Source organism: Jaculus jaculus, chromosome 1 (genome assembly GCF_020740685.1).
Source record: "Jaculus jaculus isolate mJacJac1 chromosome 1, mJacJac1.mat.Y.cur, whole genome shotgun sequence".
NCBI lineage: Eukaryota > Metazoa > Chordata > Mammalia > Rodentia > Dipodidae > Jaculus > Jaculus jaculus.
In genome coordinates, this window is record NC_059102.1 from 47,044,202 (window position 1) to 47,060,809 (window position 16,608).

At 40.0% G+C, this 16,608-nt stretch overlaps 1 protein-coding gene across 1 annotated transcript in view; it reads left to right on the forward strand.

Annotated features, from left to right (window-relative positions):
* The window catches only part of Ankrd22 (ankyrin repeat domain 22), a 48,882-nt gene extending 34,665 nt beyond the window's left edge, over window positions 1-14,217 (forward strand). The window contains exons 4-6 of the mRNA XM_045141147.1: window positions 1,694-1,771; window positions 3,033-3,131; window positions 13,397-14,217. Of these exons, the coding sequence (XP_044997082.1) occupies window positions 1,694-1,771; window positions 3,033-3,131; window positions 13,397-13,474 (255 nt within the window). The 3' untranslated portion in view covers window positions 13,475-14,217. The remainder of the gene's footprint in view (window positions 1-1,693; window positions 1,772-3,032; window positions 3,132-13,396) is intronic.
* Window positions 14,218-16,608: the final 2,391 nt, after the last annotated feature.

The window sequence follows — 16,608 nt, forward strand, 5'->3', positions numbered from 1 at the left end:
CAAAACACATGAGTTTATGGGGGATACCCAAATCAAACCACCACAGGAAGGGTCCCCTAGAATTTATGAACCCTAAATTTTGACTTCTTTCCTCTTTTTAATAAAGTATTAATAAAGACAGAGTCAAGAAAGATAACTCACAAATTAAGTTTATTTAGGGGGAAGTCACAAATTATGGGGTTTAATTAAGGGAGACTGGGATTTAGAGAGGTAGGCTAGAACATAATCAGGAAATGTGGGACATAGGAAACGTACTCTCATGTGAAAAACACTACATAGTTTATAAGATTCCTTTTAAGAGAAGTTGAGGATTTTAGAGAAAGACTGGAGTAGAGCCGGGGGAATGCATAAAGCCCATTTAAGAGGAACTGAAGCTTTCAAGGAAAGATTAGAGTACAGCTATAGACATGTGAAAAAAGCTTACTTCAGATAAATTAAGGCTTTTGTGAGGGATTAGAGTCGAGCCACATGGACATGGAAGATAGAATTTAGAAGCTTGTGTTGGGAGACTTAGGAGGAACCTTCATGGTATCTGCCATGTTTTTTTTTTTTTTTTTGAGGTAAGGTCTCACTTGAGCCCATGCTGACCTGAAATTCACAATGTAGTCTCAGCGTGGCCTTGAACTCACGGTGATCCTCCTACCTCTGCTTCCCGAGTGCTGGGATTAAAAGCACCCGGCCCATGTGCTTTATTTATTTATTTTTGTATAGGGAACTTTAAAGGGCAAATGGTGAAGGTCTAGGAAAATGAAAAGGCAGATATCAAAGCAGAGACCAGAAGATTCAAAGGAGAAATGAGTAATGAAGAGGATTACACTCATAGTTACCCTGAGTTTAAAGAAGTTACACAGGTAGCAAGCCTAGGGTTGGTGAGAACACCCATGTAGTAGATCTAGAGTGTGAGGGAATACACACATGTTGGATTTGGAGATTAAAGGAAAATCATGCAAGTAATCAAAGGGAGAAATTATTTCAAACTATAAATCAGAGACAAGCAAAAAAGCTCAGATCAAGAACCAATGATATACTTTCCCACCGCCACCCCGCCAGGCTGGGTGGAGGTAGAGGCTAGATTCATGGGTGTCTGAGCAGCGCAGTATAAAACCTGGTGAGAGATGCATATCGAGAAGAGAGAGAAAGAGAGAGAGGGGGGGGGGGAGAGGTGGGGGGGAGCGAGCGGGAGGCCATAGCTTTTATAGCATCAGATTCAGATATGCAAGCAAAGACCTGATTGGCTTGTAGATTTGGAGGGTAGACCCCAGGGCCAGCCCACCTGGGCGATTTTATTTAGATAGTGTGCCAGTCTGGGCAGCAGGGGGCATTGTAGATTAGTCTCCATCAGACATGAATTTCATTCCTGCCAAGAGTTGTATTCTTGTGCCAGGGCCAGATGGCACGTGGTACTCTTTGGGCCTCAATCTCTTAACTAAAATTACCTTTTAAAAAAATCAAGCTTTCTTCCACCCTCCTTCATTAGCACATGACAGAGGACTAAGGCTACTATTTCAAGAGCATACTCTGAGGACTGTGGCTTTAGCTGATACTGGAAAGAGTGAGGAGGTGGGGGAAATATTTTTAAATATGCATATGTACATAAAAGTGTGAGACTAAAGTGAAGCCAGTTGATTACTTTTTGACAAGATGGAGAAAATGTGTGATTAATGACTGCTCTTGTACTTACTGTTTGCAACAGGTTTCAAAGACTAAGCAAAATGAGATGCTTGTACGGATGCTCCTGGCTGCTGGTGTCGACATCAATGCTACAGACTGTGTATGTATTTTTAGTCATTTTGGAATACCATCTGAAGTGGCATCTCTACATAGTATCCATGATGTTAATAAAGTTGCATGTTTTAGGTTTCTGGACACATTTATATATAGTCTGTCCTTCCCTCTGTCCCATCTCCTTCCTTTCTTCCCTCCTTCCTCCCCTTCTTTTCTTTCTTCCTTCCTCCCTCCCTCCCTCTCTCTCTTTCTTTCTTTCTTCCTTTCTTTCTTTCCTTCTTTCTTTCTTCTTTCTCTCTGTCATTGCCAGTCAAGTAACTAATGTTATTCTTCTACTAATTTCATGACAGGAAAATCTTAATTCATTATAAGACATTTTAAAAAGAAAGGATTTTGACATTGGTGATATAGAAAGCAAAAGGACAACAGAATGTCATCAGTGTTAAAGAAAGCCAATATCATCAGTGGCTAAGAATGCCTGTATATCTAAGCTCATCACGTTTTACTTATTTGGGTTTTGGCACCTTGTGTACATACACACCTGAGTATTCTCAGTGTGGATTTATGAAGAGATGTGGCGGTAGGGTTGGAACCCAGAGTATCATGCAGCTAGGAAAGTACTCAGTCACTGAGATTAGCTGGCCTTTTACTTTTATTTGGAGGCAAGATCTTGCTAAATTACCCAGGCTGAGCTTGAACTCATACTAGAGTTCTAGCAGGCCATGAACTTGTGATCCTCCAGCCTCGGCCTCCTGAGTATCTGGGATTACAGGCCTGCATCACTGTGCCTGATGCTAAAGTGGGGTACTGATAGTACTAACCCTGCGGGACAGAATCCTGCAGAGCTCCTAGTGGCATGCTTACTATAAAAAATGCTCACTGGATCTTAGTAACTGTTACTTGTACTTATGATCCCAGCCTCCTTTTATAGAGAAAGCCCCATTTATGAGTGAAAACTAGATAAGGATAAGTTCAAAGAAACATCCCAGTGATGGTAGAGGATTGCAGATCTTTACTGAGTTGGTAAAATAATCAAGGTCATTAATCTCAAGCCTATACAATTCTATAAAGAAGTCCTGGCATATTTCAACATAAGGGGAAGATACTTAGGCTTATCCATGCACATATTGAGGCAGAGAAGAAAATGATTTCAGTACAAGAAATATGGCTGTCCATGCATGATTTGCAGATTGTTTTTGTTTAGCTGACCACTATGAAATGTGAGTTGTTGGTAAAGAGGTGGGATCCTGAGGTTTGCAAGGAGTTGACAGACCAATGAGCTTCAAGGTTGGCCCTCTGTGTTTCAGTATGGCTACACTGCCTTACATTATGCCTGCCAGATGAAAAACCAGACACTTATCCCTCTGCTCCTAGAAGCCAGGGCAGACCCCACCATAAGGAATAAGGTAAGGATCTGGGACTTCCCAACAGCACATTCTTATCTAGGCCTTGTGGTGAATTAAGTTCATTATCTCTCATGTGAATTGCAGTATACTTAATTGTTCTTGTTAAGGAAAGTTATTCCATTACTTTTCTTTTGTATTTTTAAAAATATTTATTTCTGATTTTATTATTGATTTACTTATAGTGAGGGTTGAATCTACTATTCTAAGCATGCTGTCTCCATAGTTAGTGTTTTTAAAAGATTTGTTCATTTCTCTTTTTAATTTTTTTATTAGTTATGTACACAGTGCACATGGTCATGTGGTACCATCATTAGCTCCCTCCTTGCCCTCCCTCCTTCACAGGGACTCTTGTCGTTGGGTATTATGAGTCGTGCATTGTGGGGGTAGCCCTCAGTTCTGGGGACGAGGCAATGTCTCTGTGCATAGTGTCCCAACATGTGGCTCTAACAACCTTTCCACCCCCTCTTCCACGAATTTCCCTGAGCCATGTTGGGGTCATTTTAGGTTTACTTCAGTGATGAAGAGTGTCTCTGGATATCTGGTTTGGTAGGAGTTGAGTATTCTCTTTGTCTATCTCCCTCATCCTTGTGCTGGTACCAGGTTCACCAAGAAAGCAGCACTCCTGTTCATTTCCCCAGTTCCTCTATGGTTTCAGCTGGGGCCCTGGTGAGGTGTGATGGGCTGAATCTCTCCTCAGGATCTGTGTCCATCTGAAAAAGAGAAGCAAATTCTCCAACAGAGGGTGAATCAGCACCAGTAAATGGGATAACCATTAATATTTTAGAAAGAATTTAATAGGTATAGGCCCTCTTGTAGCCCACTATTGGTGGGATGTTGATAATGGAGAATAGGCTTGGTTTTTGTATATTGTTCTGACTTGTTTTCCAGATCCAGCTATGGTTCTGTTCCACTGAGTGGATCCATTAACCAAATCAAGAGCAGTTGGTTATCCACCATGGCTGTGTGCCACTATTGCACTTGTGTGAGCATCACATCAGGTTGTTTGCTGCTGAGTAGCTTAGACTATGAGTTTCCTGGACAGATTTTGGTCATTTTCCCCAAGTTGTTTATGTAGCATCTTCTGGCACTAGACAAGCTAACTGGGGCCTGTCTCTCTTCTAGATTCCAGCCAGGTCACTCCATATTCCATACCAACAGCATATGGTATCTTCATCAGTAAGGTCTAACCACTAACCTTTGGTGGGTCATCAAGCACTCTGACAGAAATCTGTCTTCTTTTGGGAAACCTTGTAGGCCTCTCTGATCATCAACTCATCTTGGATGTTAACTGCATTCTGGTGCTGGTAGTTACAGGCTGATGCCAATGAAAAGAAGGAAGAAAAAGATAGGCAATATAAAAGATGAGGAGAGAAGAGGGAGGGAGAGAGAGAGAGAGGGAGACAGAAATATGAGAAGAATAAGGCTGGTCTTCATTTAACCCTCTCCAGGGCCCTGTCATTCAGATGTTCCTGCTAAGGACCTAATTAAGGTTCAACCGTTTAGTCTGTCTTTTAGGATATAGAATTTTTATTGTACCATTGCCTTTTGGGTTAAGTTTTGTGTCCCCACCCTTACCCTTATACACCCCTCCCACCCCTCCCTCCCTATTGTCCAGTCCTCAAGATGTTTTTTAGGTATGGCAGCACCTCAGGCAGATTTAGGTTTGGAGCCACAGATGAGTGAGACCATGCGATGACTATCTTTCTGTGATTTAGTGAATTCACTAAGAATGATCTGTTCCAAGATCAATCCATCCTGTTAGCTTATATCTCTTAATCAGTGAATTATGGCCATTAATATTTAGGATAATGACTTTAAGGTTTAATTTAATCCCAGCCATATTGTGACGGTTTATGTGGTTTGGTGTTTTTTATACTTTTTTTTTTGTGCCTTCTCTGAATTTGGTTATTGTGATCTGCTTCTTATAGGCACTTGAGGTTGGTTATATGATTCTTCTGTGTGGAGAATTCCCTGAAGTACTCTCTGTAGGTTTTGCTTTGTGTTCATATAGTTGTCAAACTGAGTTTTATTGTTGAAACTTTTTTTTTTAACCATCTATTATGAGGGCTACTTTTGCTGGGTAGAGTAGTTTGGCTTGGAAGCCATAAATTTTTAGATTTTTGCAGTGTTCCATTCCAGGCCCTCTGGCTTTCAGGGTTTCCATTGAGAAGTCTAAAGTAATTCTGATAGGATTTCCTTTATATGTAATATATTGTTTCTCCCTAGCTGCTTTTAGGACTTTCTTTTTGTTATTGATGTTTAGAGTCTTAATATGTCCTGGAGAATTTCTGCTTTGGTATAGTCTGTTTAGAGTTCTATTCACTTCTTTAACTTGATGGGACTTTCTTTTGAGAGAGTGGGAAAGAGTTTTTTCTGTTTTTAAATAATTTTATTGAATAAATTCTCTATGCCTTTGTTCTGAATTTCTTTCTTTTCTGGTATTCCCATGATCCAAATATTGGGACATTTAAGGGAATCGCACAGTTCCCTCATGTTGTGTTCACACAAATTTTTGAACTTATTGAAACTTTTGGACTCATGAACTATTTCTTTTGTTTTGTCTTCCATTTCCGAGTTTCTGTCTTCCACTTGTCTGACTCTATTCTTCAGAGCTTCTATAGAGTTTTGGGCTTGTTCATTTTGGTTTGTATTTTCTACTCCATTGTGGGAGTGGGCAATCTTGTTGGATTTACTTGTGTTTGATTTTTCATGTTATTCCTTTTGCGCTGTGGTCTGCCCATCACAGTGGCTTGGAAAGCCTAGGGTGGTGATGCTAGTCTGCTGGCCTGTGTCCACACATGGGGGTGGGGTGGCAGAGGCAAGTGGGACAGCATCCACTTGCCCATGTTGGTGGGAAAGCCTAGGTCAGGGATGCCAGCCTGCTGGGTTGGGCCCACTTAGCCTGTGGTTACTGCAGGAGGAACCTGCAGCTGGGACTGTGGCAAGGACAGCTTCTTGAGGGTATTAGGGGACTGGTCAGGTATCTGAGAGAATGGAATTCAGCAGATTCCCTACTTCGCTCCTCCCCACCTTACCACTGGAAGTCTACTAGAATCAGTAAACCCCTAAATACCCAAATGAACCTTAAGGGTCTTGCCTTTCCTTCCCTATAGGTGAGGTTAGGTGGAAGCCATCTTGACTAGAAGTCCATGGTTAGTGTTTTTGATAAGCTTTGTATTCATGTTTTTTTTTTTTTTAATTTTTATTAACATTTTCCATGATTATAAAATATATCCCATGGTAATTCCCTCCCTCCCCACCCCCACACTTTCCCGTTTGAAATTCCATTCTCAATCATATTACCTCCCCATTACAATCATTGTAATTACATATATACAATATCAACCTATTAAGTATCCTGCTCCCTTCCTTTCTCCACCCTTTATGTCTCCTTTTCAACTTACTGGCCTCTGCTACTAAGTATTTTCATTCTCACACAGAAGCCCAGTCATCTGTAGCTAGGATCCCCATATGAGGGAGAACATGTGGCGCTTGGCTTTCTGGGCCTGGGTTACCTGACTTAGTATAATACTTTCCAGGTCCATCCATTTTTCTGCAAATTTCATAACTTCATTTTTCTTTACCGCTGAGTAGAACTCCATTGTATAAATGTACCACATCTTCATTATCCACTCATCTGTTGAGGGACATCTAGGCTGGTTCCATTTCCCAGCTATTATAAATTGAGCAGCAATAAACATGGTTGAGCATGTACTTCTAAGGAAATGAGATGAATCCTTTGGATATATGCCTAGGAGTGCTATAGCTGGGTCATATGGTAGATCAATCTCTAGCTGCTTTAGGAACCTCCACACTGTTTTCCACAATGGCTGGACCAGATTGCATTCCCACCAGCAGTGCAGAAGGGTTCCTTTTTTTCCACATCCCCGCCAACATTTATGATCATTTGTTTTCATGATGGTGGCCAATCTGACAGGAGTGAGATGGAATCTCAATGTAGTTTTAATCTGCATTTCCCTGATGACTAGTGACGTAGAACATTTTTTTAGGTGCTTATATGCCATTCGTATTTCTTCCTTTGAGAACTCTCTATTTAGCTCCTTAGCCCATTTTTTTTTTTTTTTTTTTTGGTGGCTCTTGCCTTTTTTTTTTTTTTTTTTTTTAAATTTTTATTAACATTTTCCATGATTATAAAATATATCCCATGGTAATTCCCTCCCTCCCCACCCCCACACTTTCCCGTTTGAAATTCCATTCTCAATCATATTACCTCCCCATTACAATCATTGTAATTACATATATACAATATCAACCTATTAAGTATCCTCCTCCCTTCCTTTCTCCACCCTTTATGTCTCCTTTTCAACTTACTGGCCTCTGCTACTAAGTATTTTCATTCTCACACAGAAGCCCAGTCATCTGTAGCTAGGATCCCCATATGAGGGAGAACATGTGGCGCTTATTAGCCCATTTTTTGATTGGCCTGTTTGATTCCTTATTAGTTAACTTTTTGAGTTCTTTGTATATCCTAGATATTAATCCTTTGTCAGATATATAGCTGGCGAAGATTTTTTCCCATTCTGTAGGTTGCCTCTTTGCTTTTTTCACTGTGTCCTTTGCGGTGCAAAATCTTTGTAATTTCATTAGGTCCCAGTGGTTAATCTGTGGTTTTATTGCCTGAGCAATTGGGGTTGTATTTAGAAAGTCTTTGCCAAGACCAATATGTTGGAGGGTTTCCCCTACTTTTTCCTCTAGCAGTTTCAAAGTTTCCGGTCTGATGTTAAGGTCTTTAATCCATTTGGACTTAATTCTTGTGCATGGCGAGAGAGAAGAATCTATTTTCATCCTTCTGCAGATATTTATCCAGTTTTCAAAACACCATTTGCTGAAGAGGCTGTCTCTTCTCCAATGAGTATTTTTGGCATTTTTATCGAATATCAGGTGGCTATAGCTACTTGGGCTTACATCTGGGTCCTCTATTCTGTTCCACTGATCTACATGTCTGTTTTTGTGCCAGTACCATGCTGTTTTTGTTACTATGGCTCTGTAGTATAGGTTAAAATCAGGTATGGTGATACCACCAGCCTCTTTTTTGTTGCTCAGTATTATTTTAGATATTCGAGGTTTTTTATGATTCCAAATGAATTTTTGGATTGTTTTTTCTATTTCCATGAAGAAAGCCTTTGGAATTTTGATAGGGATTGCATTAAATGTGTAGATTGCTTTAGGTAAGATTGCCATTTTCACGATATTGATTCTTCCAAGCCAGGAACAAGGGATGTTTCTCCACTTTCTAGTGTCTTCTGCAATTTCTCGCTTGAGTGTCTTAAAGTTCTCATTGTATAGATTCTTTACTTCCTTAGTTAGGTTTATTCCAAGGTATTTTATTTTTTTTGATGCAATTGTGAATGGGAGTGATTCTCTGATTTCATCCTCTGTGTGTTTGTTGTTAGCATATATGAAGGCTACTGATTTCTGTGTATTTATTTTGTATCCTGCTACATTGCTGTAGGTTTTGATTAGCTCTAACAGCTTGCTAGTAGAGTCTTTAGGGTCCTTTACGTATAGAATCATGTCATCTGCAAATAGTGATAACTTGATTTCTTCCTTTCCAATTTGTATCCCTTTTATGTGTGTCTCTTGCCTTATTGCTATGGCTAAGACTTCCAAAACTATATTAAATAGAAGTGGAGACAGTGGACACCCTTGTCTTGTTCCTGATTTTAGTGGAAAAGCTTCCAGTTTTTCCCCATTTAGTAATATGTTGGCTGTAGGCTTGTCATAAATAGCCTTTATTATATTGAGATATGTTCCTTCTATTCCCAGTCTCTGTAGGACTTTTATCATGAAGGGATGTTGGATTTTGTCAAATGCTTTCTCTGCATCTAATGAGATGATCATGTGATTTTTGTCCTTCAACCCATTTATGTAATGTATTACATTTATAGATTTGCGTATGTTGAACCATCCCTGCATCTCTGGGATAAAGCCTACTTGGTCAGGGTGAATGATCTTTTTGATATACTCTTGTATTCTGTTTGCCAATATTTTGTTGAGAATTTTTGCATCTATGTTCATGAGGGAGATTGGTCTGTAATTTTCTTTTTTTGTTCTATCTTTGCCTGGTTTTGGTATCAGGGTGATGCTGGCCTCATAGAAGGAGTTTGGTAGGATTCCTTCTTTTTCTATTTCCTGGAAAAGCTTAAGAAGCAATGGTGTTAGCTCTTCCTTAAAAGTCTGGTAAAATTCAGCAGTGAATCCATCCGGGCCTGGGCTTTTTTTAGTTGGGAGATTATTGATAACTGCTCGGATCTCCATGTTTGTTATAGGTCTATTTAAGTGATTAATCTCATTTTGATTTAATTTAGGTAGGTCATATAGATCAAGGAAATCATCCATTTCTTTCAGATTTTCATACTTTGTGGAGTATATGCTTTTATAGTATGTCCCTATGATTTTTTGAATTTCTCTGGAATCTGTTGTGATGTTACCTTGTTCATCTCTGATTTTATTAATTTGTGTCTCTTCTCTCTTTCTTTTGGTCAGATTTGCTAAGGGTTTATCAATCTTGTTTATCCTTTCAAAGAACCAACTCTTTGTTTCATTAATTCTTTGGATTGTTCTTTTTGTTTCTATTTCATTAATTTCTGCCCTAATCTTTATTATTTCTTCCCGTCTACTACTTTTTGGTTTGCCTTGTTCTTCTTTTTCCAAGGCTTTAAGGCGAAGCATTAGGTCGTTTACTTGCGACCTTTCTAATTTCTTAATATAGGCACTTAAGGCTATAAATTTACCTCTTAGAACTGCCTTCATTGTGTCCCAGAGATTTTGGTATGTTGTGTTCTCATTATCATTTGACTCTATAAATTTTTTGATTTCCTTTTTGATTTCTTCATTGACCCACTCATCATTTAGTAGTGTGTTGTTTAGCTTCCATGATTTTGTGTATGCTCTATAGCCTTTCTTGCTACTGATTTGTAGTTTAATTCCATTGTGGTCAGATAGAATGCAAGGAATTATTTCAATTTTTCTGAATTTGTTAAGATTTGCTTTGTGTCCTAATATATGGTCTATTTTAGAGAATGTTCCATGTGCTGCTGAAAAGAATGTATATTCTGCAGCCTTTGGATGAAATGTCCTGTATATATCTGTTAGGTCCATATCTTCTATGACCTCATTTAGTCCAGATGCCTCTCTGTTTATTCTTTCCCTGGATGACCTGTCAATTGATGAGAGTGGGGTGTTAAAGTCACCCACCACCACCGTGTTTGGTGTTATCTGTGACCTTAGTTCTAATAGTGTTTGTTTGACGAATTTGGGAGCCCCCATGTTAGGTGCATATATGTTTAGGATTGTAATGTCCTCCTGTTGGAGTGTGCCCTTAATCAATATAAAGTGACCTTCCTTATCTTTTTTGACTAACTTCGGACTAAAGTCCACCCTGTCTGATATTAGGATAGCAACCCCTGCTTGTTTTCTAGGCCCATTTGCTTGAAACACCGTCTTCCAACCTTTCACCCTAAGATAATGTCTATCCTTTGTAGAAAGGTGAGTTTCTTGAAGACAACAAATTGTAGGATCCTGCTTTTTAACCCAGTCTGCAAATCTATGTCTTTTCGTTGGGGCATTGAGACCGTTGATATTAAGAGATATTATTGAAAGGTGTGTATTTATGTTTGCCATTTGTGTGTGTGTGTGTGTGTTACTTGTTCTACCTGTGCTCTCTTCTGTTAACTGGTATTTGAGTATGGCTGGTTTTTTCTAGGTTCCTTATATGTGTGCTTTTCCTTTTGTTCAGCATGGAGGATTCTATCAAGTATTTTCTGTAGAGCTGGTTTTGTCTTCAGATATTCCTTTAACCTGCTTTTGTCATGGAATGTCTTTATTTCTCCATCTATTTGGATGGATAACTTTGCAGGATAAAGTAACCTTGGTTGACAGTTGTTATCTTTCAGAACTTGGAATATATCACTCCAGGCCCTTCTGGCTTTAAAAGTTTGTGTTGAATAATCTGCTGTAATCCTGATGGGCTTGCTTTTGTAGGTAACTTGATTTTTCTCTCTAACTGCTTTCAATATTTTTTCTTTGGTTTGTGTGTTTGGAAGTTTGAGTATAATGTGGCGAGGAGAGTTTCTTTCTGGGTTTTGTCTGGCTGGGGTTCTAAAGGCTTCCTGTATCTGTATTGGCACCTCTTTCCCAATTTGGGGAAAATTTTCCTCTATGATTTTGTTGAAGATGCCTACTATGCCTCTGGAGTGGAATTCTTCTCCTTCTACTATGCCCTGAATTCTTATATTGGATCTTTTCATAGTGTCCCGAATATCTTGAAATTCCCACTCATATTTTTCTATAAGTTTGTCTTTCTCTTTGTTGGACTGCATTAGGTCTGCCACCTGATCTTCTAGCTTAGATATTCTGTCCTCTCCCTCATCCATCCTACTGGTGAGATTTTCTACAGAGTTTTTTATTTCATTAACTGTGTTCTTCATTGCTAGTAATTCTGACTGGTTTTTCTTTATTATTTCTATTTCTCTATTTATGTCTTGTATTGCCTTCTTTATTTCATTAAATTGGTGTCCTGCCTCTTCTTTGATTCCTTTGATTTCCTCTTTGATTTCCTCTTTGATTTCTTCTTTGATTGTTTTCATGTGTTCTTTGACCTCTTTGAACATATTTATAATTATTCTTTTGAACTCTTTCTCAGGCATTTCCTCTAACTCTTTCTCACTGGAGGACATTTCTGATGCATTAATACTTTTAGGTGGATTTATATCGTCTTGCTTTTTAGTGTTTCTTGTGTTATAATGTATATATTTTTGCATCTTGGATTAAGTTAATGCTTGGATTTTCTAGCTAGCTGTGTATTCTTAGCTGTATCAATTGATTTGGTGTAAAATATTTTCAGGGTAGGACCTTAAGGTATTAGGTGTGGCTCTTAAGACTCTCAGAGTATCTACAAAGATGTTCTTAGGGGTTGAGTTTCCCTGCTATAGGAGTATTCAAGCAGGCTGAGTGGAATAATATACTGGTAGATTCTAAAATTTAGCTAAACACTGTACCCATTCCATCAAAAACAGCCCCGAGTATGTATGCAAGAGTAGTTATTATAATGACCAGATCCTCTATCAACAAAGAGGTTTAGATTTCTGGTCTGTTGAGGTATCCAAGTCAGCTTGTGACCAGGTGAGACCCTTCCCTGGTGCAATCCCAGTTACCTTGGGTGATTGTGGTCTCAGTCAAGTTGCTGCCTGGGTCGTCGGGCTGCTGTTCTGATTTCTGGAGCTGGGCACTTGCTTTTCCTACGGGGCAAACTGAGCCGCTGCCGCCGCCTCTGCAGCTGTTGTAGGTGCCACCGTCGGAGCCCCCACCACTGCTGAAGCTGCCGTTGTCGTGTCCACCGCTGCTGCTCAACCCGAAGCCGCTGCTCTCCTTGGTCCGCTGCTGCTGGGGCCACTGGTACCGGTGCTGGAGCCGCTGAAGTTGCTGCCAAATTCTGCTCCTGCTTGGGTCCCGCCGTCAGCCCAAGTTGGTGTGGCCAGGTCCCGGGCTGCTGCTGTGTTCGCTGGAGCTGGGTTCAGGCGGCAGGGGAGGGGAGGGAGCCGCGGCTGTTCTGGTTGTATCGTGTGCTTCTACCTCGCGGTCTGCTCCTCCCTCCGTTGCTCGCTGCCGCTCTCCCCTCACGTTTCCCGAGTTGCGGAGAGCGCGGTGTGAGGGGAAAATCCCGCACCTGGCTTGTCCTGCGGCTCGAGCCAAGAGTCCGGCGGTTTTCTGCCGCTCCGCGGTTGCAGCGGGTAGCTGAGCCGCCCCGGAGCCGCTGTTCCCGCCTGTGCAGGCTCTGGATGCTCTATAACTCTTCCACTTCTCCGCTGCCGCCTCAACTTCCTATACACCTCACTTTTTAGTAAAAGTGTGTATTTTGCTGAGTTTTTTTTGGTCTTTCCCCCCCCAGGCTGTTTTGGCGTGGTACCTACGCCGCCATCTTAACCGGAAGTCCTGTATTCATGTTTTTATTCAGTGAAATTTTTCATGGCCATAATACTTCTAGAGAAAAATAGTGCAGGTTTTTAGGGTCTCGTTTTGACCTACAGCTGCCATCCTTTTATTCTTTTATCCTTTTTTGTTGTTGTTGAGAAAGAGTCTAGCTAGGTCGTGCAGGCAGACCTCTAGCTTGCTTCCCAGTACTGATGTGCCTTTGAAGCTCTTGCCACACCATAGGGTCAGTCTCTCTAAACTGCTTACTAGACATTTTGCATTGGCATTTGTATCTACTGGAAGTAAATAACTGCATTTCTTTTTCTCCACAGCAAGGCGAGAGCTCACTGGATATTGCACAGAAATTAAAATTCTCCCAGATTGCATTAATGCTAAGGAAAGCATCATAATTCTGTGAGCTCACAGTTGGTGACAAGGACACAGGTACAAAGCCGGATGTTGTTTTCGTCATGGACTTCTGGTCTATGGGCCACTCAAGCTGGGAGCCTCCACTCCGGGGACAATGATGGCTGCCGTGGTGCATGTTTTTAAGAAGCTTTGTATTTATGGTGTATTTTATTTAATGGAGTTAACCAGCCATGGTTGTGATTCTTCTAGAGGAAATAATATCTTTGTTGGATCCCCCATTTCAGGAAAAATAAATTGAAGTTTCAAACTTGGTGGCTTCTGAAGAAGCGGGTCAGTCTTCTGGGATAGTGTTCTTGCTTCCCAGTATGTCATGCTTATGAAAACATGTCTCCCTTCACATCCTAGGTGAGACTCTCTCACAGACCTTATTCAGTACTGAGTGGAAGGGCCAAAAAAACACGCACATTTGTATAGCATGATATATGTTATATATACATATGCATAGATAGATAGATAGATAGATAGATAGATAGATAGATAGATAGATAGATATTGGAGAGTGTAGGTGAGTACCTAGAGATTTCACTGTAAATATTCCTTTGAAGAAACATCTTCAATAAAACATTCATCAGTTTTCAGTGGTAATTGTGTGTACACCATAGAAATTGGCAAATGTTACACAGCAGAATTGTTTTTTTGTCATTGTTTCCAGAGGGCTAAATTCAGCAGTGTACATTTATACATTTTGGCCTCACTTTATAAATAAATAACATTTTGAATTGAGGAAGACATGTAACTGTCAAAATGTCTGTTCACAATTATTCTTATGGGGATGGGTGGTGTAGCTCAGTGGTAAAATATACACTTGGTATGTACAAGGTCCTAAGTTTAATTCCAAGCACTAAATGCATGCATGCATGCATACATTCATACATATATATGTGAACAATCCTTCTATAAATATAAGGAAGTAGCTTGCTGTGGTAGTTAGAATAGATAGTCTCCAATATATTCAGTGTTTTATTAGTTTGTAGTTTGCATCTGCACCACCTGGCTGGAGGCGGTGTCACTGGAAGGATCTTAAGGTGTGGTGGTAGGTTTCAGAAGTCAATCTAAAGATATACAAAGTATGCCTAGCTGGAACTCCTGAAGTGTGCTGTGCTGTGTGGCTTTTAGCTTTTTGGCTTGTGCTTCTTTCCTCTGTATTTGGTCCTGTGAAAGCAGGCCAGCTTCTTCTGCCATTATGGAACTTCCCCTGGATCTGTAAGCTTTAATAAATATCCCTTCTTCCATAACTGTTCCTGGTCTAGAAGTTCACCTCAATGAACTTGAAGCTGTCTGCTCCACTTGCCATTCATTTGTTTATTTACTACTTATCTACAGCCTGTTTGTGTGTACTATGTGTTGTAGTTGCATGCATGTGTGCAGCTATGTACACCCGTACACCCTATGTGCACCCATGTGGAATCCAGAGGTAACATCATGTGTCCTATTCCTCTGTCACTCATCCAAATGTTTATTTATTTATTTGACAGAGGCAGAGAGATAGAGAAAGAGAGAGAGAATGGGTGGGCCAAGGCCTCTAGCCACTGTAAACAAACTCCAGATGGGTGCGCCCTTTTGTGCATCTGACTAACGTGGGTCCTGAGGGATTGAACCTGGGTCCTTTGGCTTTGCAGGCAAGCACAACTGCTAAGCTATTCCTCCAGCCCCCCCCCCATATGTTTTCTTGAGATATATTATGTCACTGAATCCAAAGCTGTCAATTTTTTATCATACTGGATGATCAGTGTGCCCCATGATTCTCCTATATCCACTCCATACTGGGCTGGGGTTACAGGCACATGTGGCCACCTAAAGTTTTTCTATGGGTGCTTGGAAATTGAACTTAGGCAAAGAAAGGCTGCTTGGGCTTTCATGCTTACACAGAAAGAGTTCTGTCCCTCTGAGCAAGCTCAATAGGCCAGATAAATTTATTTCTTAAATTTTTTTTTTAAATTATTTGTGTCAGGTAGGGTATATAGCTCTAGTCCAACCTGACCTGGAATTTACTTGGTAGTCTCAGGATGGCCTTGAACTCATGGCGATCCTCCTACCTCTGCCTTTCAAGTGCCAGGATCAAAGGCATGCACCACCTCACCAGCTATTTCTTTTAATTTTTCATGGCACTAGGAATTGAACTTAGGACACCACTCAGGCTAAGCATGTGCTCTACTCCTCCACTAAGCTATACTTCCAACCCTGATTGGTTTATTTGTATTGATAATATTTACAATGTTATTGTAATTTATTTGGAGAAAGAACTTCACAAAATAGAAAAATATCATGTGGTGGTGTCTGGATAATATTTTTAAGTGAAAGACTATAAATACCACAATACCTGTCTTACTTATTTTGTTAACAAGACTGAGTGGAAGTCAATACATTTTATGAGTAAATTTTGAACATCAGTACTGACTCAGGTGTAGCTGTAAATGTGGCTAAGCCATTAATCTAGATAGTAGCAAATACAGTTTAAGAATGAATGACAATATCCTTGAACAGAACAAAGATTTGATGAAGTCAAATCTGGAAATGTTTATTGAGCTATGTAGAAGTGAACACATAGATCTGAAGTACTGAAGTGTCTCTAAGCAATTTAATAGTCATTAGCATTTGACTGAGAGAGACAATGAACTCTTCACATTGTAGTGTACATTCAGTACACACATCTGTGAATGGGTTGAGGCATTATCTAACAGTAATTCTGTTTTGATCACGGGATAAGATGCATGACACTTTATTTTACTGTGCTCATGACAGTACAAAATTTTACTAATAGCTTTTAATTGAGCCAGTGGTTTGTAAATTCTTAAACAAACTAAGATGAGAATCTAGGCACTAAGAGAAACAGAAATGCTATATGCTAATTAATTTATTGGAAAACTAATAAATACCCTAGAAAATATCCTTCTCTGAGATCCATCTGTAATACTTGACACTATTTTGAGGACATTTATCATGCATTTCATTCATAATTACACTATCTCAGTTTTGTTTCTGTTAAAGAAGTTTAGCTTTCTAAGGCACACTCCTGTCTCTATGGCAACAAAGCATCAGGTAACGTCCACTCATTGTCAAGTTAACAATCCAGATATTTACAATTTCAATGCCCCAACTTTCCCTTTTAGACTAC